The following is a 26,726-nucleotide window of genomic DNA, read 5'->3' as shown; positions in this document are numbered from 1 at the left end:
GGAAGCTGGAGGCCGCGACGGAGGCGCGGGATGCCGCGGCTCTCCGAGAGGAGGTCGCGGCTTTGAAGCTGCAACACGCCAAGGAGCTAGCCGCCGAGAAGGAGGCGTCCGAATGCATCGTCTTGGCGGTGCAGGCTGAGAAGACCAGCTTCGAGGCGTTCGTCCGCGAAATGTCACGGCAACTCCTTGGCAAGTTCCGGCGTTCCCTCATTGGTTATTGTTGATTGTCGAAACAGCGAGTCCGCTTGAGGGGGCCAGTCCTCGAGCGTGATGAGTCGGCTTCGGGGGTCAGTCCCCGAGCATGGCGAGTCAGCTTCGGGGGCCAGTCCCTGAGCATGGCGAGTCGGCCTCGGGGGCCAGTCCCCGAGCGTGGTGAGTCGGCCTCGGGGGCCAGTCCCCGAGCGTGGTGAGTCAGCTTCGAGGGCGAGTTCTGACTTTACTTTCTTCTTGGTGTTGGCGTCAGGTACGAGCGACTTCACGGAGACGGCGACCCCGCGGGAGTGCCTGTCGACCGCGACCGCGCGCATCATCACCTGTGTGGGGGAGATCCTGGCGGCGCTCCAGTACCTAAGTCCGCGGGAGGTGATTCCGCGGGACACGTCGTCTGTCTTCAGGGCTGTCTCCAACATTCCAGCTGTTGTCGACTGGCTCCGCCGCTCCTCCTGCCGCGTTGGTATTACCATGGCGCTGAGCATGGTGCTGGCTCACTACTCGGAGGGTTTTGACGTGGAGGAGGTCACGGCTGGCTTCCCCTCGGAGACTGGCGAATTTGACGTCGCCGAGGTGCTGCGCTTGATGGAGGCAGTGCGCCCCTACGCCGACCGGGTGTTGGCGACTGCGGACTTGGAGACGCACATTCCCAGCCAGTTGGCGCCCGAGGACGCGGAGAAGGAGGCTGGCCCGGTGGACTTCCCCGCGGAGCGTCTGTTCCATGCCGCGGCTGCCAACTCACTGTCCACGTACCCGGTTGTCTTGTATACTCCGAAGTTTCGACATGGCGACGGCGGCGCCGAGCCGGTCGTAGAGGAAGCTCCGGGGCCGTCCCAGTAGGGTCTTGTAAACCTGTGGATGATGTCACTCAAATTCCCGCGAGAGTATGACTCGCGGGTGTTAGTTGTAAATAAAGTGTTAGCTTTTGCTTAAGTATAACTTGGTGACCGCTTTTGAGATATGTGAATGTGACGGTGATGTTTTCTATTTGAGTTGGGTCCGACTCTCCATGGCCAACGGGCCAGTCGCCATGAGACCCCAATGAAGGCTATCGACTTGACTATTTTCCTTGTCGAGCTGGGCGTCCCCAGTCGCAGTACGTAGTCATTGTAGTGCGAATAGCAGCCTCATGGGTGGAGTGGCGGGTTGGTTATAGTTGCGCTGTTTGTATGTAGCGCGCCACTCGTCGTGGCTCGGTGAGCCAGTCGCTGGGCGACTCCAAAGGGGGTTCTTGCGGGCGTTGTTCCTTGGCGAGCCGCGGGTCCGTTTTGCGGGGTCCCTGGTCGAAGTACTTGGCCATTCAAGTCACCAGCCTAAGGTAGAGGAGGGCATTGGTGTGATGTATAGCGTAGCACGAGACGATCGCCGTGGCCCGGGGGGGCTGGTCGGGCATGCGACCCTGCTGTAGGTTCCAGTCACCGTTTTCACCTGACGGCGTAAGGGTGGTAGGTAACCGGGCCTGGTGTTGCGCCCGGGAGACCCATCATGCCCTTGTTAGCCCGGCTACTTGGCCGATCGTGGACTTTTCTCTTCCAGCAGCGGCGATCGAAGGTCTCCCAGTACCAAGTCGCTTGCCATGGCGATTGGGCCGGTTTTTACCGAGATGGGATATACAGTTATCTGGCGGGTGATGGGGAGGCGATCGGAGTTGGAGATTGATGCAATCAGCGACTTCGATTAATCTCTGAATTTGTGGGTTACACATTTCCTTAGGTGTAAAACCGTCGGAGGAGATTGACATTCCAGGGGCGCTCCACCTCTCGGGTGAGCGGTTCGCCTTTGTCGTCCTTGCGGATGTCGGTGAGGTAGTAGGAGTCGTTGCCAAGTACGCGGCTGATGGCGAATGGTCCTTCCCATGGGGGGGACAGCTTGTGCATGCCTTTCTTGTCTTGAATTAGCCGGAGCACGAGATCCCCGACTTGGAAGGAGCGACTCCGAACGCGACGGCTGTGGTAGCGGCGTAGATCTTGCTGGTAGATGGAGGTCGATGTCATCTTGGCGAGCGCGCTCGTTGTCTTCTTCGGCGTAGTTGGTGACCCGTGGCGAGTCGTAGGCGATGTCTGTGGGCATAACTGCCTCAGCGCCATACACCAGGAAGAAAGGCGTGAAGTCGGTCGACCTGTTTGGTGTTGTGCGGATGCCCCACAACATGGAGGGGAGCTCTTCTGCCCAGCAACCGGCTGCGCGTTCCAGAGGCACCACCAGGCGCGGCTTGAGTCCGTGGAGGATGCTCTGGTTTGCTCTTTCCGCTTGGCCGTTCGACTCGGGGTGTGCGACTGACGCGAGGTCGAGTCGGATGCCGTTGTCCTGGCAAAAGTCGGCCATCTCCCCTTTGGCAAAATTTGTGCCATTGTCGGTTATGATGCTGTGAGGGTAGCCATATTGGTAGATAAGCTCGCGTAGGAACTTTGTGGCTGTCTTTCTGTCGCACTTCTTGATGGGTTTTGCTTCTACCCATTTGGTGAATTTGTCCACCGCGACCAGGAGGTGAGTGTACCCGCCGGGGGCTGTTTTGAATTTCCCTAACATGTCTAGACCCCAGACGGCGAATGGCCAGGTGAGGGGGATGGTCTTCAGTGCTGATCCCGGCATGTGCGACTGGCTTGCATAATTTTGGCACCCGGCACACGAGCGGACGAGCGCGACTGCGTCTTCATGGGCTGTCGGCCAATAGAAGCCGTGACGGAAGGCTTTGGCGACTATGGAACGCGCGCCTGCGTGGTGGCCGCAGTCCCCTGCGTGGATGTCGCACAGGATTTTGCGCCCTTCGTCGGTGGCGACGCATCGCTGGAACACTCCTGAGACGCTGCGCTTGTATAGCTCTTTGTTGATAATGGTGAAAGACTTGCACCTGCGTACGATTGCTCGTGCTTTGGTTTCATCCATTGGCAGCACCTGGCGTTCGAGGTAGCTTAGGTATGGCTCCGTCCAGTCGACGCTGTCGGAGGCGAGTGCGACTAGGGTGGAGTCGGGAGCAGGAGGCTCGGCAATGTCCAGCTCGCGAGGTGCGCGCACCGAGGGGTGGCTGAGGATATCAAGGAAGACGCCTGGAGGAGGTTGGAGTCGCTTGGACCCGAGTCTGGCTAGCGCATCTTCTTCTTCATTCTTGCGCCTGTCGACCAATTCGACGACGTGGCCGGCGAAGCTAGCGCCGGCTTGGTTGACCGCGCGCTTGTATGCGATCATGTTGGCGTCGGTGGCGTCGCAGGTGCCAGAAGTCTGGCTGGCGACCAGGTCGGAATCGCTGAGACAGCGCAGCCGTGTTGCGCCCATCTCTTTTCCTACTCGCATGCCGTGTAGGAGCGCCTCGTATTCAGCCATGTTGTTGGTGCAGGGCTCGAACCTGAGTTGCAGGACGTACTTCACGGTGTCGCCTTTTGGCGATGTGAGGACGACTCCTGCGCCTGCCCCCTCGAGGTTCTTGGAGCCGTCGAAGTGCAGTGTCCAGTGCTTGAGGTCCGCGGGGGAGCTCGGTTGCTGGGCCTCTTCCCAGTCGGCGAGGAAGTCGGCGAGTGCCTGAGACTTGATGGCGTGGCGCGACTCGTAGGTGATGTTGTGGACGCCGAGTTCGACTGCCCACTTGGCGATCCGGCCAATTGCGTCGCGGTTACGGATGATGTCGGCGAGTGGTGTTGAGGCGACTACCTTGATGGGGTGCTCGTGGAAGTAGGGGGCCAGTCGCCTCTGGGCCCTGAGGACTGCGTACACCAGCTTTTGATAATGCGGATACCGTTGCTTGGATTCGATTAAGGCTTCGCTGATGTAGTAGACCGGGCGCTGTATCAGCTGCTATTTTCCTTCTTCCTTGCGCTCGACGACCATGACCGCGCTTATCGCGCGGTTCGACGCAGCGACATATAGTAGCATAGTCTCTTGTGGTAGCGGGGCCGCGAGGATAGGGGCGTTCTGAAGGGCGTGTTGGAGCTCTTCCAGGGCCCATTGCGCTTCTTCTGTCCACCTGAATGATTCTGACTTCTTGAGCAGGCGGTAGAGTGGCATGGCCTTATCACCGAGCCGGGGTATGAAGCGACTGAGGGCTGCGACCCGGCCGGCGAGTTTTTGTGCGTCGACCAGGCAGGTTGGTTGTTTGGTTCGCAAGACTGCCAGTGTCTTCTCCGGGTTGGGCTCGATGCCGCGCTTGTAGACGACGTAGCCGAGCAGCTGTCCAGAAGGGACCCCGAAGGTGCACTTCAGAGGGTTGAGCTTGATCTTGTATCGTCGTAAGTTGGCGAACGTCTCGGCGAGGTCGGTGATGAGGTCGGCCTGGTGAGTCGACTTGACTACCACGTCGTCGATGTAGACGTGTACGTTGCGGCCGATTTGGCTCTCCAGGCAGCTGTTCATGCACCGTTGGTATGTCGCTCCGGCGTTTTTGAGGCCGAAGGTCATGGATGTGTAGCAGTAGGCACCCAAGGGCGTGATGAATGATGTCTTCTCTTGGTCTTCCTTGGCCATCCTTATTTGATTGTACCCGGAGTATGCATCGAGGAAGCACAGTGACTCGGACCCGGCGACCGCGTCGATAATCTGGTCGATTCGCGGCAGGACGAATGGATCCTTGGGGCATGCGCTATTGAGGCTGGTGTAATCGATACACATGCGCCATGTCTTGTTCTTCTTTAGCACCAGGACTGGGTTTGCCAGCCATTTGGGGTGCTTGATTTCAATGATGAAACCGGCGGCTAGCAGTCGGTTCACTTCTTCGGCGATTGCGCGCCGTCGCACTTCTCCTACGGGGCGCATTGCCTGCCTAACGGGGCGTGCAGAGGGGTCGACGTGTAATTTGTGCTCAGCAAGTTCTCTCGGGACACCCGGCATGTCAGACGGTTTCCATGCAAAGATATCTCGATTCTCACGGAGGAACTTGATGAGCGCGCTTTCCTATTGGGCGGACAGGCCCGTCCCAATGGTAATTTGCCTACTTGGATCATCCTCTACAAGATCTACTTGACGAGTGTCGGTTGTAGGCTTGAAAGTTGCTGCGGACGAGTCGAGCTCGGTCGGTTTCTCCAGGATGGCGGGGTCGTTGCGGTCGACTGGGTACTTGGCGAGCTCGGCGGAGTTGTCGTGTTCGTCGGCGATGACGGCATCGGCAAGCTTGGCGCTGACGTCCTTGTAGGGATTCGTTGCATAGAAAACAAAAAATTTCCTACCGCGAGAACGCAATCCAAGCCAAGATGCAATCTAGAAGATGGGAGCAACGAGGGGATGAACGAGACTAACCCTTGAAGATTTCCAAAGCCTATAAGAGTAGGCTCTTATTGCTGCGGTAGACGATCACTTGCCGCTTGCAAAAGCGCGTAGAAGATCTTGATCACGGTGCCACGATCGGGCAGCACCTCCGTACTCGGTCACACGTTCGGTGTTGATGAAGACAACGTCCTTCTCCCCGTTCCAGCGGGCAGCGGAAGTAGTAGCTCCTCCTTGAATCCGGCAGCACGACGGCGTGGTGGCGGTGGCGGTGGAGATCTCCGGCGGAGCTTCGCTAAGCGTGCGGGAGAAGAGGAGGAGAGAGGGGGCGGCTAGGGTTTGGGAGAGGGGGTGGCCGGCCTACAGGGGTGCGGCCAAGCTATGGCTCTGTGGTGTCCGGCCCCCTCCCCTATGCCCCTCATTATATAGGTGGAACCCCAAGTGTTGGACTACAAGTCTTCGAATAAGACCCCAAACCAAAACCTTCCATATGACATGAAACCTACCCAAGCTAGGACTCCCACTAGAGGTGGGATTCCCACCTTCCCTTGGGAGGGGGTGGCCGGCCACCATAGGTGGAGTCCACCTGGGACTCCACCCCCTAGGGTTGGCCGGCCATGGTGGTGGAATCCCTTCGGGACTCCGCCTTCCAAAGTGACATTCTTCCGGAATATTCTAGAACCTTCTAGCACCTTCCATAAATGCACCGAATCATTTTCAAACTCATAAAATGACTTCCTATATATGAATCTTATTCTCCGGACCATTCCGGAACTCCTCGTGATGTCCGGGATCTCATCCGGGACTTCGAACAAATCTTCGAACTCCATTCCATATTCAAGTTCTACCATTTCAACATCAAACCTTAAGTGTGTCACCCTACGGTTCGCGAACTATGCGGACATGGTTGAGTACTCTCTCCGACCAATAACCAATAGCGGGATCTGGAGATCCATAATGGCTCCCACATATTCAACGATGACTTCAGTGATCGAATGAACCATTCACATACGATACCAATTCCCTTTGTCACGCGATATTTTACTTGTCCGAGGTTTGATCATCGGTATCACTCTATACCTTGTTCAACCTCGTCTCCTGACAAGTACTCTTTACTCGTACCGTGGTATGTGGTCTCTTATGAACTTATTCATATGCTTGCAAGACATTAGACGACATTCCACCGAGAGGGCCCAGAGTATATCTATCCGTCATCGGGATGGACAAATCCCACTGTTGATCCATATGCCTCAACTCATACTTTCTGGATACTTAATCCCACCTTTATAACCACCCATTTACGCAGTGGCGTTTGATGTAATCAAAGTACCTTTCCGGTATAAGTGATTTATATGATCTCATGGTCATAAGGACTAGGTAACTATGTATCGAAAGCTTATAGCAAATAACTTAATGACGTGATCTTATGCTACGCTTAATTGGGTGTGTCCATTACATCATTCATATAATGACATAACCTTGTTATTAATAACATCCAATGTTCATGATTATGAAACTAATCATCCATTAATCAACAAGCTAGTTAAGAGGCATACTAGGGACTCCTTGTTGTTTACATATCACACATGTATCAATGTTTCGGTTAATACAATTATAGCATGGTATATAAACATTTATCATAAACATAAAGATATATAATAACCACTTTATTATTGTCTCTATGGCATATCTCCTTCAGTCTCCCACTTGCACTAGAGTCAATAATCTAGTGTAAAGATATAACACCTTGGCCTTCCGGTGCTTTATCATGTATTGCTCACGGGAGAGGTTTTAGTCAACGGATCTGACACGCTCAGAAACGTATGTATTTTGTAATTCATTTGCGTCTTAACGCATCACTCATTTCCAAATGAGTCAGCATTAAATTTGTTTGTCATTTCTCCATACAAAACTATATATATATATCCTTGATTCTTCTAAAGTACTCAAGGATACTCTTACTGTCGTCCAATGATCATCTGATGAATCATTCTGGTATATGCTCATAACATCTTAGAGCACAGGACATCTGATTGTGTACATATTATTCGTGATCTAAAATCACTCATGTGTTTTTACTCATCGAGTGTCAGATACACTCAAGTCTTGTTAAACCTTCACATGACAAGAACATTTTCTTAATATTTCTATATTGAACTATTTCAATATCCATTCTATGTACTTTGACTTGAACATATTATGTGTTTCAATCTATCTTCATAGATCTTGACACAAAATTTGTTTCAGTCCATATCCTTTCATTGAAGTTAATTTTTCAATGAAACCTTTTAATCAAGTATATAATTACATTATTTATAACCAACTATATGTCTTCTACATAAGTATTATAAATATGTCTCAGCACTCCCACTTAATTTCTTGCAAATGCAAGCCTCTTCATCGTCTCTGATGAAATCAAAAACTCTTTGACTATTTCATCTGGTGAAGATTCAACTCTGCGATACTCACTTCATTCAATTGAAGTTTGTATACCTATCTAGTATTCCACGGACCAGAAAAACTCTTGGTTGTATCTTGTATACACCTTTAATACACACTTTTGATAAGTAATGTATTTTGCCATCCTACTAACATATCTCATAAAACAAATATGTAGTGATTACTAGAATAATCCACATAGACTATAAGCATTGCTACGGAAGATCTAATCTTATCGTAGTCAACTCTTTGAACTTTGTCGTAAACAATTCGACAAGTTGAACTTTTTCAAGGATATTTCATCCAAGTCCATCAATTTTATAGATCCATTTACTTTCAAAAAGTATTCATCTATCTTGGATTTCATGGCGTATAGCCATTTTAACGGAGTCAGGGCCCATCATAACTTCTTTGTTTGTAGTTGGTTTATCATTGTTCAAAATCAATCCTTTGTCCACAAATCATTTATTTGATCACAAAGTAAACCATACCTACAAGGTTCAATATGTACTTCGATCTCCATGGCTAAAACACTTTGTAGTCATGGGAGCCATGATCGTCGTGACCGCTTCCGAAACCAATTCCGATGCTGCGCTACTCTGATCATTATGCTCAGGTTCATAAACCTTATCAAAATATATTGTCCTCCCACTTAAATACTTCACTAGAAACAATTTCTCGGAAATAAGAAACATTGACAAACACTTTTGTCTTTGTCTCGTGGGAAGAATTCCCAATTAAATCTCTGGGATAACCAACAAAGACATTCATCCGATTTTGGTTGTAAACTCTTAGACCAAAATTTAAAGAAAAGACTATTAGGGTTTATACCCATACCATAACTTGTATGGTGTCATTTCAACGGATCATGATGATGCTCTATTCAGTGTAAAAGTGATAGTCTCTAAAGCATAATCCACAAAAATATAATGGCATTAATATTTTATCTCATCATTGACCCAACTAGGTTTGGATACATCTCTCGGATACTTCATCATCACTATGATACTCCAAGAAATGTGAGTTGTAGAACAATTTCATAACTCTCTTAGATGTTCGCTAAAACTAGTAATTCAAATATTTCCACTATGATCCAATCATAGATATTTGACTTTTCTATTACGATGATTTCTACTTCATGCTGAAATTTATTTGAATCTATTCAAATGTTTCAAACTTCTTCCTTATTGAATATATCCACATACATATACTCAATTCATTGTTTGAAGTTTTCATGAAGTAGAAGAATCTCCCGCACACAACTATGTCCAGTGAACCACATACATCATCATGTATTTTTCCACTAATTTAGTTGCCCGTTCAACTCTTGGCCTATGAACGGTATTTTAGTCATTCTCTTTAGAAAAGATTTGCAAGCGCCAAACGATTCAAAAATCAAATGACTCCAAAAATCCATTTGCATGGAGTTCCTTCATGCGTTCCTTTCTAACATGACCTAAATGGCGGTTCCACAAATAAGTGGAATTCAAATCATTTGCCTTATGGCATTTTAGCGTCAGTGTTATGTATGTGTGTTTCACCATTAAGATTTATAATAACTTATCCATCGTACATGGAGTAATGTCATAATTTGAACAACTCATTGTTTTCATTTGACCAGAGCAAAATAACAATTATTAAGTTCTTTATTATAAATTCTAAGGGCTAGATAGAATGCCAACGACGAACATAATAACACTTTATTTTGTTCCAGACGTGCATTCCTATCATATTCCTTGTCAGTCACTTAGGCCATTGTATTCTTGTATTGCGTTGTTTTGTATGACACTTCATACCAACCAATATAGTACTAATACCCAAGAATTTCATAGTGTGACTTAACTAGGAATACAACCATAACATGTATATCATTTATATACACCTGAGCTAGACTTTCTAGTCTTTTCTTTTCTTTTTGCCAAAATATCTTTTGCAGTTTCTCTTTTAGCTTTCCTCATTATTCAGAAAAACACTTCAACATCATTAACTTCTAGGTTTGTTGGTCAAATACCAATAACCTTGAGGTTCTTACTTTGAAGTTGATCATCATATGATAAGTGTTTCCAGATTTCACTATTAATAACTTTGTAATATGATGAACAATTTCACTCATAATTTTATCCATCATATCATGACGACTTTCCGAGACCATGTCTGTACATGCTAGGCTCGTAAAGTTTTAACCTTGGTATTTGCATGTGCAAATCTAGCTTGCACCCGTTGTATGCACACGTAGAATCTATCACACCCGATCATCACGTGATGCTTCGAAACGACAAGTCTTAGCAACGGTGCATATTAAGGATGGTCACTTCATGGATATGTGAATATCGTTAGTGCCCCAATAGTTGGAGGATTGTGACGCCTTGCGTCTTCAACCTTCGTACATTCCCATAAAACTTATGAGTTCATGTAGTATCACCAAATTATATTCTATCATCTTGCAATAAGGTCTTAGATATCACATATATCTCATACCTTGATAATTTCTGAAAACTAAATTTTCAGCTCCTTACTTTTCAAACAGATTTGAACTTCAAGTTTCACGGAGACAAGATAACTTTAGGTACTAATTGAAACCATAGCTCTTTGAATCAACAATGTGATGTTTACTAAAAGTTTGCAATAGGACTTAATCAATTCTTTATTCTTTAACAATACGGTACCAAACCGTAAAGTTTCTTGTCAGATTTTAACAGTATTTCTATCTCAGTAACAAGACTAGCGCATGGTAGAAAAATGGATGCCAATACTACAAAAATTAATTCAAAATACTACTCAGACTATGTTTATGATAATTAGTTCATGTTTTAATCTAATTACTAATGAACTCCCACTTAATACAACATCCCTCATAGTTGTTAAGTGGTACACGATCCAAATCCACTACACCAAAACCGATCATCGCGTGAGATGATGTAGCTTCAATGGTGAACATCAACATGTTGATCATATCATCCATATGACTCGTGTTCAACCTTTCGGTTTCCGTTGTCCCGAGGCCATGTCTGTACATGCCAGGCTCGTCAAGCAAACCCAAGTATTCTGTGTGTGCAACATGGCTTACACCCGTTGTATGTGAACGTTGAGTCTATCACATCCGATCATCACGAGATGCTTCGAAACGACGAACTGTTACAACGGTGCATACGAGGGGAGAACACTTTATTATCTTGATATTAATGTGAGGGATCATCTTATAATGCTACCGTCGCGATCTAAGCAAAATAAGATGCATAAAGGATTAACATCACATGCAGTTCATATGTGATATGATATGGCCCTTTTGTCTTTGCGCTTTTGATCTTCATCTCCAAAGCACGGACATGATCTCCATCATCTTCGGGCATGATCTCCATCATCGTCGGCGTAGCGTCAAGGTCCATGGCGCCGTCTTCATGGTTGTTCACCTCATGTAGCAACTATTACAACTAATTTGAAATACTACTCAACATGAAATTTAAAGACAACCATAAGGCTCCTGCCGGTTGCCACAATACAATAATGATCATCTCATACATATTCATCATCACATTATGGCCATATCACATCACCAAACCCTGCAAAAACAAGTTAGACGTCTCTAATTTGGTTTGCATATTTTACGTGGTTTAGGGTTTTCGAAAAAGATCTAATCTACCTACGAACATGAACCACAACGGTGATACTAGTGTTGTCAATAGAAGAGTAAATTGAATCTTCACTATAGTAGGAGAGACAGACACCCGCAAAGCCTCTTATGCAATACAAGTTGCATGTCGAACGAGGAACAAGTCTCATGAACGCGGTCATGTAAAGTTAGTCCGAGCCGCTTCATCCCACTATGCCACAAAGATGCAAAATACTCAAACTGAAGACAACAAGAGCATCAACGCTCACAAAACCATTGTGTTCTACTCGTGCAACCATCTATGCATAAACACGGCTCTGATACCACTGTAGGGATTCGTTGCATAGAAAACAAAAAATTTCCTACCGCGAGAACGCAATCCAAGCCAAGATGCAATCTAGAAGATGGGAGCAACGAGGGGATGAACGAGACTAACCCTTGAAGATTTCCAAAGCCTATAAGAGTAGGCTCTTATTGCTGCGGTAGACGATCACTTGCCGCTTGCAAAAGCGTGTAGAAGATCTTGATCACGGTGCCACGATCGGGCAGCACCTCCGTACTCGGTCACACGTTCGGTGTTGATGAAGACAACGTCCTTCTCCCCGTTCCAGCGGGCAGCGGAAGTAGTAGCTCCTCCTTGAATCTGGCAGCACGACGGCGTGGTGGCGGTGGCGGTGGAGATCTCCGGCGGAGCTTCGCTAAGCGTGCGGGAGAAGAGGAGGAGAGAGGGGGCGGCTAGGGTTTGGGAGAGGGGGTGGCCGGCCTCAAGGGGTGCGGCCAAGATATGGCTCTGTGGTGTCCGGCCCCCTCCCCTATGCCCCTCATTATATAGGCGGAACCCCAAGTATTGGACTACAAGTCTTCGAATAAGACCCCAAACCAAAACCTTCCATATGACATGAAACCTACCCAAACTAGGACTCCCACTAGAGGTGGGATTCCCACCTTCCCTTGGGAGGGGGTGGCCGGCCACCATAGGTGGAGTCCACCTGGGACTCCACCCCCTAGGGTTGGCCGGCCATGGTGGTGGAATCCCTTCGGGACTCCGCCTTCCAAAGTGACATTCTTCCGGAATATTCTAGAACCTTCTAGCACCTTCCATAAATGCACCGAATCATTTTCAAACTCATAAAATGACTTCCTATATATGAATCTTATTCTCCGGACCATTCCAGAACTCCTCGTGATGTCCGGGATCTCATCCAGGACTTCGAACAAATCTTCGAACTCCATTCCATATTCAAGTTCTACCATTTCAACATCAAACCTTAAGTGTGTCACCCTACGGTTCGCGAACTATGCGGACATGGTTGAGTACTCTCTCCGACCAATAACCAATAGCGGGATCTGGAGATCCATAATGGCTCCCACATATTCAACGATGACTTCAGTGATCGAATGAACCATTCACATACGATACCAATTCCCTTTGTCACACGATATTTTACTTGTCCGAGGTTTGATCATCGGTATCACTCTATACCTTGTTCAACCTCGTCTCCTGACAAGTACTCTTTACGCGTACCGTGGTATGTGGTCTCTTATGAACTTATTCATATGCTTGCAAGACATTAGACAACATTCCACCGAGAGGGCCCAGAGTATATCTATCCGTCATCGGGATGGACAAATCCCACTGTTGATCCATATGCCTCAACTCATACTTTCCGGATACTTAATCCTACCTTTATAACCACCCATTTACGCAGTGGCGTTTGATGTAATCAAAGTACCTTTCCGGTATAAGTGATTTATATGATCTCATGGTCATAAGGACTAGGTAACTATGTATCGAAAGCTTATAGCAAATAACTTAATGACGTGATCTTATGCTACGCTTAATTGGGTGTGTCCATTACATCATTCATATAATGACATAACCTTGTTATTAATAACATCCAATGTTCATGATTATGAAACTAATCATCCATTAATCAACAAGCTAGTTAAAAGGCATACTAGGGACTCCTTGTTGTTTATATATCACACATGTATCAATGTTTCGGTTAATACAATTATAGCATGGTATATAAACATTTATCATAAACATAAAGATATATAATAACCACTTTATTATTGTCTCTAGGGCATATCTCCTTCAGTCCTTGCACTCCAGTGCCATCTCCGGGTCGCCGTGGACGGTGATGACGCCACGAGGCCCTGGAATCTTCATCATGTTGTATGTGTAATGAGGTGCGGCCATGAACCGGGCGAACGCCTGTCGGCCGAGCACGCAGTGGTAGGAGCTGCGGAAGTTTACCACCTCGAATGTTATCCGCTCGGTGCGGTAGTTCACGGGCGTGCCGAAGGTTACTGGTAACGTAACCTTGCCGATCGGGAAGGCCTTCCGCCCGGGGACGATGCCATGGAACGTGACCTTGGTGTTCTCGAGGCGCGAGTCTGGTAAGCCGAGTCGCTGGAAGGTTTCGTAATACAGAATAATGATGGAGCTTCCTCCGTCCATCAAGGTTTTCGGTAGCCAGTAGTGGGTACCTTGGGCCTGACGACCAGCGCCACTCGGCCGGGGTACTCGATGCGGGGGGCGTGGTCTTCGCGGCTCCAGGTGATGCTTTGCTCGGACCAGTTGAGCCACCGGGGCACGTCAAGGACGACCGCGTGTACTGCCACTGCCCTTGCGAGGACCTTCCTGTCCCGACGATCGCCGACCCCAGTGAAGGTGTGGAGCGAGCCGGCGCTGCGACCGAAACCCTCTCCCTTGTGCTGATCTGGGTCCTTGGCGCAGTCTTTGTGCTGATTGCCGCCGTCGTTTTCCTTGGCCTTCTCTATCTGCTTCAGGGAGTAGCAGTTTCCCGTCGTGTGTGTTAAGGGCTTGCCCTCCCTGCTGTGGTAGATGCACGGGGCGTCCAGGAGGCTGCGGGCATCGAAGCGCTTAGGCTGAGGCCGGTCCTCCCGTGGCGCACGGTTGTCGCGTCGGAAGGATTTTGGCTCGCGCTGCTCGTAGTCGGCGTTGGCGACGAGCTCATTGTGTCCTCCGTCGGCGCGACGCTTGCCGTTGTTAGATCGGCCGCCGAATCGGTAGTCGCCCCATCGAGGCTCTGTGTGAACGGGGCGGCGATTGCGCCGCTGGCCCTACTCGTCGTCCGAGTCGACTGTAGGGTCTTCGTCGGCGTAGCGGGTGGCGATGTCGAAGAGCTCGGAGATTGAGATGTTGTCTCTGCTGACGCGACAGAGCTTGGCGCTTAGTGGTTCGTACCGACAGCACCGTCGGAAGCAGTAGATCGCCGTGTCCGTGCTGATGCCGCTGGAGGTCGTTCACATGTCTTGCCAGCGCTGCACCCACCGACGAGTCGACTCGCGCGGGCCCTGGACACAGCGATCCAGGTCTTCTATAGTTGTCGCGCGAGTGTACGCGCTGGCGAAGTGCTGGATAAATGCGGCACGGGCTTCTTCCCAAGAATCGATGCTGTTGGCGGTGAGGGTGTTGAACCAGTGGCGATTGACGCCGTCCATCATGAGAGGCAGGTAACGTGCCGCGAGTAACTCAGAGTGGCCTTGGATCCCCATTGCCATGGCGTACGAATCGATCCAGACTGTGGGGTCGATATGTGTATCGTACTTCTCGATGTCGCGGGGCCCCTTGAATCTAGCGGGGTACGGCTCGCCTCTGATCATTGGCCCGAAGCAGGCGGGGCCGACTCGAGTGAACGCGCTTTGGCGCGAGGCTTCATCAGCGTAGCGGTCGTTCAGCCGGTTTCGCGCCCGCCATTCTTGATCGTTGATGATGTGGGTGCGCGCATCGATGGGTTGTCCATTGGCGGCGACCATCACTCGCGTAGGGCGCGGCTCGATTCGGTTGTTGGTCGAGTGGGCCGCACGCGGTGCTGGCGGCGGACAGTTGTTGGCATTGACGACTGCGCGATTTGCCGCGCCAGATGACGCCGCGCGACTGGCGGATGTGCGCGAATAAAGTTGCCCTTGCGAGTCGGCGGCGGCGTGTTGTTGCTCCAATGCCTTGGCAACCAGGGCCTTAGCGTGCTGGACGAGGATCGCGCCGTCTCCCGTTTCGGGGAGCCTCGCAAGAACGGCTTGGGCGGCCGCAACGTTGTCAGCTGGAGATGAGTGCAATGGGAGGCCATTGGCGTCAACTTCCGCCCGAGGAACTTCGGGTGGTGGTGGTGGTGCTCCATGTGCCGCCCTATCGGCGGCGGCCCGACTTCCTTCCGGGACGTCGGGGTTCTGGAATCGGGCGATCCGAATTTCTCCATCCGGATCGTCGAAGTTGAGGCGCGCGCTGGGAAAGTCGTGCGCGCGGGCGCGCTCCATGCACAGGCGATTGCGCTGCTAGCGATAGTGGGACACGGCTCTTACTTCGTCTTGCTCGAGGCGAAATTTCTGCCGTTCGGCGAGCTCCTTCTTCCTCTGCTCTTCGAGGGCCGCCCGGTGCGCCTCGATCTCGGTCGCGGTGGCGGTTGCAGGGAGGGGGTGGTGAAGGCGTCGATCGGAGGCTCCTCCTCGCCTCCTGCCATGAAGACAGCGGTTGGGTAGTGATAGCGTGGGGCCTCGACGGAGTCCGAGTCAGAATCGCTGCCGAAGAGGGAGAGGACGGAGTCGTCCTCGAAGTCGCTTGGGTGAGAGACCAAGGAGATGGAGTCTTTGTACGACGCCGTGGCGATGGAGCCGGCAGTCGGGGACACAGCGGTGGACCCAGCGACCGATGCCGTGGCGATGGAATCGGCGTTGAACGCCACGAGACCGGAATCAGCGGCTGGGGTTGTAGCGGCGGAGTCGGCGGCCGACGCGGTGATGATGGGATCGGCGATCGGCGCCACGGCCGCCGAGTCGGCATCGTCCTCCAGGGACGACTCGGCCTCCATGTACACCTCGCCAGTGACTGGGCGAGTGGCGGTGAGGAGTTGGCCCGGCACGAAGGGGTCGTGCGACCGACCGGGGCGGGGCTCGGTGGGGTCGTCGACGCCGGCGAGCCCAACGAAGAGGTTGATCGAGCCGATCGGCACCATCCAGGCGTGCTTGAGGGGTGACGAGGCGGGCCGGTAAGTGCTTGGCTGGATGTGGAAGAAGCTGCCGGTGGCGATCATCCTGCTGGAAGCGACCGGCCGCCGTACCGGCGAGTAGGGCCTCGCCGTAGCTCGGAGGCTTGATGTCCCATGCCCCACGGTGGGCGCCACTGTCGTGGATATGACCACGGCAGATGCTACAGGGGGTAGCACTTCGTTGATGCGAGGGTAAGGGAACATCACCATCTACGGGTCGAGGTGCAAGGGACGCAAGGTTTTACCCAGGTTCAGCCCCTCCGGAGAGTAAAAGGCCTACGTCCTGCTAGATCGTATTGCTCAGTGGAGAATTACAATGGGGGGCTCAGTCGGCGCGGAGCCAAGAGCTTACAGGGGAGATCCGATCTCAGATGATGTGTCCTCTAGGGTTTAGCCCGGGGGTTTATATATCCACCCCCGGTCTAGGGTTACAAGGGTATAACTCCGAATCGTATCAGTTGCTACTAATCCGGGATACAACACCCTTCTACAAGTAATCTTCTTATCCAGCCGAGCAGATCGCCTCCTTGGGTCTTCGGCCCAGTCGCCTTTGGGTCCAGTCGGTGAGGGCGACTGGCGGTCTTCCTGGGCCTTCGTCCTTGTGGCGAGTGGGACTGGCGACCCACCCCCTATGGGCATATCCCCATCAAAGAATGACACCACAACTTAAATATCATAACATTGAATATTACTCAACCATAATTCACTACTAACATTTAGACTTCACCCATGTCCTCAAGAACTAAACGAACTACTCACGAGACATCATATGGAACATGATCAGAGGTGATATGATGATGAATAACAATCTGAAGATAAACCTTGGTTCAATGGTTTCACTCAATAGCATCAATAACAAGTAGAAATCAATACCGGGAGAGTTTCCCCTATCAAACGATCAAGATCCAACCCTAATTGTTACAGCGGTGACGAGGTGCAGCGGTGGAGACGGCAGTGATGATGATGGAGATGATGGTGATGATGATGGAGATGATGTCCAGCTCGATGATGGTGACGATGGCGTCGATTTCCCCCTCCGGGAGGGAATTTCCCCGGCAGATTTCAGCCTGCCGGAGAGCTCTTTTCTCTCTGGTGTTTTCCGCCCCGCAGAGGCAGTTGTGACTCTTCGCGACTATCCTCTGGAGCTTAGGTTTTCGGGACGAAGAAGTACGCGAAGGAGAGGAGGCCAGAGGGGGTTGTGGGGCCCCTCCCCACATGGCGGCGCGGCCAGGCCAGGGCCCCCGCCGGCCTATGGGGGGCCCATGGTGGCCCTCCTCGGCTCCTCCTTTTGGCTACTTTCGTCTTCTGGAAAAATAGGATTTTCAGTATAATTTCCGTCAATTGTTGATCTTCCAAAATATTACATTCTGACGGCGCTTTTTCCAGCAGAATCCTGACTCCAGTGCGCGATTCTCCAACAATCATGAAACATGCAAAATAGATGAAATAGCATAAGTATCACCTCTAAATATGAAATATATCAATGAATAACAGTAAATTATGATATAAAATAGTGATGCAAAATGGACGTATCAATAACCCACAAGTATAGGGGATCGCAACAGTCTTCGAGGGAAGTAAAACCCAAATTTATTGATTCAACACAAGGGGAGGTAAAGAATACTTATAAGCCTTAACAACTGAGTTGTCAATTCAGCTGCACCTGGAAAAGCACTAGTAACAGGGGTGATGTGAAAGCAGCAATAGTAACAGTAACACAACATCAGTAGCAGTAACACAGAGGCAATGGCACCAGAAAATAGTTGATACTACTTCCATTGACATATAGGAACGAGTATATGATGATGAAAGATGGACCGGGGTTCCCAGCTATCTTCACTAGTGGTAACTCTCCAATAACAAGTGTTGGGTGAACAAATTACAGTTGGGCAATTGATAGGATTGAAAGCATTAAGACAGAACATCAGTTTATTGATCATGTAGGCATGTTTTCCATATATAGTCATACGTGCTCGCAATGAGAAACTTGCATAACATCTTTTGTCCTACCAGCCGGTGGCAGCCGGGCCTCAAGGGAATCTACTGGTAATTAAGGTACTCCTTTTAATAGAGCACCGGAGCAAAGCATTAACACTTGGTGAAAACATGTGATCCTCATATCTAAGCCTCCCCCTCCAGTTTTCCCAGTTGTTGTCACTCTGGGGCCTCGGGTTCCGGACATAGACATGTGCAAACAACTTGTAGATACAATCTAAACAATAATTATAGAGCTTAAATCTAAGATCATGCCACTCGTGCACTAGTGACAAACATTAAACACAACAAGATTGCAGCAACAATAACTTCACAAACTTATATAGATAGACTGATCATAATGTAACAATTCATCGGATCCCAACAAACACAACACCGATTACATCAGATGGATCTCAATCATGTAAGACAGCTCATGAGATCATTGTATTGAAGTAGATGGGAGAGAGAGTACCAACTAGCTACTGCTAGAACCCGTAGTCCATGGGGGAACTACTCACAGAGCATGATGGAGGCGGTTGCGTCGATGGAGGTGGCTTCCGGGGGCACTTCCCCGTCCCGGCGGCGTGCCAGAACAGAGATTCGGTCCCCCGAAACGGAGTTTCGCGATGGCGGCGGCGCCCCTGGAGTCTTTCTGGAGTTTCGTCAATTGTTGTAGGTTTTTTACGTCGCGAGGGATTATATAGGCGAAGAGGCGGTGCAAGGGGGTGCCTGGGGGGCCCACACCACACCTGGACGCGCCCCCTCCTAGGCCGCGCCGCCTTGTGGTCTGGAGGCCCTGGGCCTCCTCTCCGTCTCCACTTCGGTGTTCTGGTCCGTCTCGGTAAAATAGAAGGTTTGGCTTTTATTTCGTCCAATTCCGAGAATATTTCCTGTGTAAGATTTCTGAAACCAAAAACAGCAGAAAACAGGAACTGGCGCTTCGGCAACTTGTTAATAGGTTAGTCCGGGAAAATGCATAAAATCATTATAAATTGTGAGCAAAACATGTAGGTATTGTCATAAAACTAGCATGGAACATCATAAATTATAGATACATTGGAGACGTATCAGGCATCAAGATCATCGATCAAGATAGTATGATAGAGCATGAGAAGATACAAGGTTGACCAATACAAAGAGTGAAGAATAGATTCAAGTTTGGTCAACACATGAAGCATGAAGAATGTGCCACGTGAAGTCACATGGTATCTTTCCATGGGCATGCATGGGCATGCATCAAAAGTAAGATCTCATATAGCCCATGAGAGGATGACATCAAGTGGTGATCGTCATCAAGGTTGAGTTGGGCAAGTTCAAGTTGAGCATCTCGAGTGGATCATATGCTTGAAGCTTGTCGTCCATTTGATGATAATGGACATGTGAAGATGTACAACAATGGAGCTTTCCCATCATAGTGTATGGGGGAGCATTTGTGAGTCTTCACGAAGTAACGATGATCAAGTAAGGAATTCTGGCTTGAGTAGAGCTTGAAGAGCTATCATCAAGATCAAGCGGGATGCGCAAGGCAAAGGTATGGCCTTGACTAGGTTTTCCTTTTACCGGTCTCAAGGTGGTTGTTGGGAGACCGGATTATATGATAGATAGCCGCACTATCAAGATGGGCTTTCGGTTGGGTAACTTGATCGCATCGTCTTAGGGAGCTCAATCCTTTGCATACGTTGCATATCCCTATTGCTTCTTGGTGTTTCTCTGTGACGGTTTCTTGAGCTTGTTGCTAGCTTTACAACAAGCCCAAGTTCATCAAAAACTGAATTCGTATGACTCTACTATGACATTTTCAAGGTTTGGTGATTTTACCGGTTATTCATGATATAAGGTTCTACCTTTTATATTCATGATAAAATCCCCTCCTACAGATTCTTGTGTTCTCATCCTAGCATTTGTTGCTTGGGTGGGATTTGAGTGTGAAGGATTTGAACACCTCTAGTGTTCTTGCTTTGCATCATTGCATAGTGTTGAGCTCTCCACCACGATTACTTCGAGTGAGAGACCGTGAGCTTGTTACTCTTGGAGGGAGACCTCCTAGTTGGCTTGGCGATTGGTGCTCTGGTGATCTTTTCAAGGAAGATTGTTAAGAGGCCCGGGCTTCTCCTTCGTGGAGCTTGTGAAGTGGTTGTGGAGCTTGCCATCTCCGGAGTGGAGGAAAAGCTAACCATAAGGAAAGGGCCATTATCCTTCGTGGGTGTGGCTCGGAGAATAGGGTGAGCCTTCGTGGCATTGGGGAATCCTTCGTGGGACCTCCACTCCTCCAAACGTGACGTACCTTCTTGCAAAGGAAGGGAACACGGGAATACATCCTCGTCTCCGCGTGCCTCGGTTATTTCTATACCCGAGCTCTCTTTCTTTGTGATAGCCATCGTTCTTGAAGTACATATATCTTGCCATCACTTGTGCTACATATATCTTGTGCCTATCTTGCTTAGCTCTAGTTGTTATTGTTACACTTAGTTGAGCTTAGCATATTTTGGGTTTGTGCTTGTAAACTAAACGTTAGTTTAATTCCGCATTCTTATAAGACAAATCCGTATGAGTTTTTAAACGCCTATTCACCCCCTCTAGGCGACATCTCGTCCTTTCAATTGGGAAAGATCAATCTCGATGTTCAGTTTGGAACCCGAGAAAATTACAGAAGAGAGAAGCTGGAGTTCGAAGTCATAGATTTTCCATCACAGTATCATGCTCTACTAGGACGACCTGCTTATGCCAGATTTATGGTGGTACCACATTACACATACTTGTTGTGGAGGCTCCCTGGACCCAAGGGCCCAATTACGGTAAAGGGGAGTTTTGCTCTGGCAGATAAGTGCGACAAAGATTGCCACAGGTTGTCAGAAACTTTCGGGATGCAGGCAGAATACATGGCGTCAAGGTTAACAACTGATTATGATGTGTTGCCCGATGGAGGGAGGCCGCTTAAGGAGCAAACTTTCGATACATCCAAGAACTCAAAGGAAGTGCAGATTCACCCGACGGATCCTAAGAAGATGGCAGCTATCACAACAAACATGGATAGCGCATAGGAAAGCGCGCTCGTCGAGTTCCTCCGTGAGCGCTGGGAAATCTTCGCATCGTGTCCAGCTGACATGCCAGGAGTACCCAGGGAACTTGCCGAGCACCCCTTAATCTGGATCCAAGGGCTAGGCCAATTCGACAATCTTTGCGACGTTTTTTTGAAACCAAACCGCAAAGCTATGCTCTCAGAAATTAACCGACTTTGCGAAGCAAACTTCATCAGGGAGCTGCAAACAGAGGCCACATGGGTCGCCAACCCAGTTCTGGTCCCGAAGAAAAACACTGATGTCCTTCGCATGTGCGTCGACTTCACGTGTCTCAATAAATATTGTCCAAAGGATCACTTTCCCCTCCCGAGGATCGATCAAATTATCGACTCCACAGCGGGATGCGAACGTCTTTCCTTCCTGGACGCGCATTATGGTTACAACCAGATCCGCTTAAAAGAAGAAGATGATGTCAAAACAGCTTTTATAACCCCCTATGGTGTGTTCTGCTACAGAAGAATGCCTTTCGGGTTGAAAAATGTGGGAGCTACTTATCAGAGGATGATGCAAAAGTGTCTCGTCATGCAGATTGGCAAGAACGTCCAAGTGTCCATCGACGACATCGTCATAACAAAAAAACATGGGTTATCTTTGATCGCTGATCTTAAGGAAACCTTCGACAACCTCTACAAGTTTCGCCTCAAGCTAAACCCGACGAAATGTTCCATCGGTGTTCCTGCAGGATAACTCCTCGGATACTTGGTATCAGCCAGGGGAATTGAGGTAAACTCCGAGAAAATACAAGCCATCGTAACAATGAGGAAGCCCACGAAGGTCAAGGAGATACAACAGCTGACAGGACGTGTCGCAGCTTTAAGCAGGTTTGTCGCTAGACTAGGAGAAAAAGCGCTGCCCTTTTACGTGCTCATCAAGCAAGGAGAAAAGTTCCAGTGGAACGAAGAAGCATACATGGCTTTCGAGCACCTCAAGCGTACAATCTCGACACCCCCGATACTGGTGGCTCCAAAGGGAAAAAAAGAACCTCTCCTGTTGTATATCGCGGTCACACCTCAGGTGGTCAGCACAGTTCTTGTGGTAGAAAGGGAAGAAGAAGGGAAAATTCATGGAGTCCAAAGGCCGATGTACTTCATCAGTGAAGTTCTATCACCATCAAAACAGCGTTACCCGCAGTATCAGAAGTTAGCATATGAAGTGTTTACAACAGCAAGAAAGTTGCGGCACTATTTTTTGGCACATCCGATAATAGTGGTCAACGAGGCGCCTTTATCAAATATCCTAAACAATCCAGAAGCTACAGGTCATGTCTCCCTTTGGGGAATAGAGCTTTTCCCTCGGGACATCACATATGAAAAACGGAAAGCAATAAATTCACAAATTATGCCAGATTTCATCGCGGAGTGGATGGAGCTGCAAAACACGGGACCCCCTGATTTGTCGAGTACCTGACACATGAACTCCGAAGGGTCCAAGAGAGTACAAGGAGCCGGAGCAGGCGTGATATTAGTGTCACCCCTAGGCGACAAAATGAAATATATATATTACGGCTGACATTCCCCAATGCATCAAATAATGAGGCAGAGTATGAAGCACTCATACATGGGATGAAGATGGCAAAGGTGTGTGGCGCAACTCGACTGTAAATCTTCAGCGACTCCCAATTGGTGGCTCAACATGTGATGAACAAGTGCGATGCAGTCAATGACATCATGATAGCATACAAGGAGGCATACAATGAACTCGAGAAACTCTTTGATGGATGCGAAGTAAACCATATCAGCAGACTCAACAACGATGAAGCCGATGTTTTGGAAAATATCGGGTCACAGTGTTTACCGATAAGCGAAATATCAACCAAGGCGAAGAAAACACCAAAGCAACTGAAGTAAAAGAGAAGCCTGAGAAAGACTCGGGGGCTCCAGCGGATCTGGAAGCAAACGCATCAAAAGATGAGGAGGAACCACATGAAGTTATGATGAGACAAGTTCCTTGGATGTAGGCTTATGTGGCATATATCATGAGGAAAGAGATACCCGAAGATCCGGTAGAGGCAAGAAGAGTCATTCGACAATCTAAAGCCTTTACCGTGGTTAAGGGAGAGTTGTACAAACGAAGTATATCGGGAGTATTGCAAATGTGCGTTACACCCGAGGAAGGAAGAGTTATACTGAAGGATGTACACGAGGGAATATGCGGCCACCATGCAAGCAGGCGAGCGATAGCAGCCAAAGTTTTCAAGGCATGCTTTTATTGGTTAACAGCAGTAGAAGACGCAAAATACATAGTCCGCACCTGCGATGCGTGCCAAAGGTTTGCGGCAAAACCTCATTCTCCGGAAGCAGAGCTGAGTCCAATACCATTGGCTTGGCCCTTCGCACAATGGGGTCTCGATATGGTGGGGAAACTACACAAGGCTTGGCCAGGAGGATACATATATTTGCTCGTGGCTGTCGACAAGTTCACCAAGTGGATTGAAGCAGTACCAGTAACTTCGGCAGATGCAGCATCGGTGGTGAGCTTCATCAAGGGCATAGTCTTTTGATTTGGTGTCCCTAACACAATATAGTTACGGATAATGGCAGCAATTTTACCTCCAAAGAATTCAAGGCATACTATGTAGAGGTAGGCATCAAACTACACTTCACATCGGTGGCGCACCCGCAAACCAATGGCCAAGTCGAAAAAGCGAATGACATCATCTGCAACGGTATCAAGAAACGGTTGTTAACACCATTGGAGAAAGCTCGACACACTTGGCCAGATGAGTTTCCTAACGTGCTATGGAGCATACAGACAACACCCAACACAGCGACACAAGAAACTCCGTTCTCCGATCTTGGTCCATGGAGCCGAGGCGGTGCTCCCGATAGAAAAAGAACATAACTCTCCAAGAGTGGCGGAGTATGATGAAGAAACCTCGAGAAAGGCGATGGAGGATGATGTCGGCGCACTCGATGAAGCCAGAGATGAGGTGTTGTCAAGAGTCACCACGTATCAACAGAACCTGAAAAATTACCATAGTTGACGTTTGCAACCGAGGTCCTTTCAAGTTGGCGACCTGGTTCTTCGGCTTACGCAAGACAACCATTAAAAAATCGAGTCACCTTGGGTAGGACGATACATTGTCACCGAAGTGATTCCAGGAGGAGCGTACAGATTGAAGGACAAGAAGACAAGGAAGGAAGAACCAAACCCCTGGAACGTGGCGCAGCTCCGGCGTTTTTACGCGTAGAAGTCAAAATAGAGTTACATATGTAAGCATACAATGTACTGAAAAGCTCGCGAGTTTTCTGACGCACTCTTTTTTCTTTTCAGGGCACCGAGTGGGGCTGAAAGGTTTTTAATGAGGCGGGCTCGTGATGCTGCAATATAGTAAAAGTATTGGTGATATATATCTTTTTCTTCGTCAGGCTCGGGGGCTTAAACCCGCAGAATCAACAATATATACTTGGCTCTCGCAAAATACAGTTCAAAACTATTTGCCTTGGTTCACATACCTCGCGAATAAATAAACATACATACAGCTACTGAAATACTCGGTGTCTAGAGGAAAACCAAAAACAAATAAACTTGCCTTGACTATACATAAGTCTCGCAAATAGTGTTTATAGTACAAGTGACCCGAAATATATAAACTTTACACTTTGACCCAACAGTGAACACAATAGAAAGAAAAAACAAGATAGCTACATCAGGTCATCTATTGTTACTCTTTCACCCTCAGCAGGAGCATCCAAGACATCTGCATAATGATAGTCATGGAAGAAAACAACGTCAGCCCTCAGGAGTTTGTCGATCATCTTCTCAGCAACTGGCGTAACTGCATCGTTAAGCTTGTCGACGTTCTTCTCCTCTGCTTTAACTTGGAGTAGCAGACATCGATAACCTTATCTAGGTCTAGTTTTGAGTGGCAAATCTTCAACCAGATCAATGCAAATCTGGCGCTAGCCATCAGTTGGGCTTTCACGAAGTTATGGATCTGATGAACGTTCTTGAACTTCTTCATCAATTCAGGAAGAGATTTGGGTTGAGGATTCTGAGGAAACATAACGCTGTACACCATGGCTAAGGTACTAGTGCAGAACTCAAGAAATTCTCGGACCTGAGCAGCTCGATCCTTGAATCGAACGATTCGTGGGGTGCGATCCTCGCTAGCCCAAAAATCACTGTTATTTTGATTGGCAAGCCGGAGAAGGGTCTCAACCCGCGAGTCAACGCGTTGATTTTCAGCAGCAGTGTCAATGAAGGAACCTACGGTCAAAAAAGAAAAGCAACATATGACAAAATATATGAGCATTGACAAGGAAAAAGTAAGACGAAGTGTAACGTACCCGCCATATCTAGACTTGCGTCAGTCATCAGGTCGAGCATGTAATTTTCTCATGAGGTAGCCAATAAAGCTTTGGCCACTGCAACATCTTTTAGTTCCAGAGCTTCCCGAGCCTAATGAAGAGCCATTTTCTCGCGTTCGGAGGATTTTCGGGATTGATCCATAACAGTGATGGCTTGTTTTTTCATGGCCTGAAGTTGTTGTCGAAGTTCAGCCAGTTCTTGTTGAACCGAGTCAGCACACGAAGAATCGTCCAACAAAATGCCGCCAGGAATCCATTGAGAGTGAGACGCGGCAGGAGAAGCAGAGGAAGGTCCACCAGAATAGTTATCAAATACGAACTGGAAGAAAGAAATGTCGACATCAATCATTCAGCGAGAATCGCCCTTTTTCAATTGATAGTTGAGATATTTACATAATTGGGGCCCATTACAAAAGCTAACTTCTAGGATAGTCGCAAATCATAAGGATAGCGACAACTATGAAAGGAAAAATAAAATAGAAAGGGGTAGGTTGGTCTACTTAACATCCGGTTTGGCAGTGCTAGCAGATGTAACAGGTTTGTGCCCCAGGAAGGCGAGGATCTTCTTCGAGTGAGGCTTTGCAGCCTTCACCAAAGTCTTCCATTTATCCTTGTTCATCCCCTTGGGGTCGAAAACCTTCGACCAGTCGATGTCTTGATGGCTGTCGGCAACCAGGGCTATTCTTCCCTCGACTCCAACCTTCAGGTTCTCCTGCCGGTAAACCAAGGCAGGACCTTCTTCACCTCAAAAGCGATGCACAAGCTCAGAGAAAGTCTCAGGCTGTGTTTGCTTAGGAAAGAAGTGAGGGAATAGCCGTTTGAACGCGGCACGAGATTCAGAAATGTTGGTGTGCGCCAGGTCGCCGTGCAGCTCGAGGATGGAAAGAGTGTCGAGAAG

At 48.7% G+C, this 26,726-nt stretch overlaps 1 protein-coding gene across 1 annotated transcript; it reads right to left on the bottom strand.

Moving 5' to 3' along the window:
• Window positions 1-1,887: 1,887 nt before the first annotated feature.
• Window positions 1,888-3,483, bottom strand: LOC139838148 (uncharacterized). The gene is made up of 3 exons (XM_071827510.1): window positions 3,226-3,483; window positions 2,738-3,105; window positions 1,888-1,894 (listed from the first exon to the last, which is right to left on the bottom strand). The coding sequence occupies exons 1-3, from the start codon at window positions 3,481-3,483 to the stop codon at window positions 1,888-1,890; spliced, it is 633 nt and encodes a 210-aa protein (XP_071683611.1).
• Window positions 3,484-26,726: the final 23,243 nt, after the last annotated feature.

The sequence above is a fragment of the Lolium perenne genome, chromosome 3 (assembly GCF_019359855.2).
Source record: "Lolium perenne isolate Kyuss_39 chromosome 3, Kyuss_2.0, whole genome shotgun sequence".
NCBI lineage: Eukaryota > Viridiplantae > Streptophyta > Magnoliopsida > Poales > Poaceae > Lolium > Lolium perenne.
Note: the sequence above shows the minus strand (reverse complement) of the source record. Positions and strands in the feature narration are given on the sequence as shown.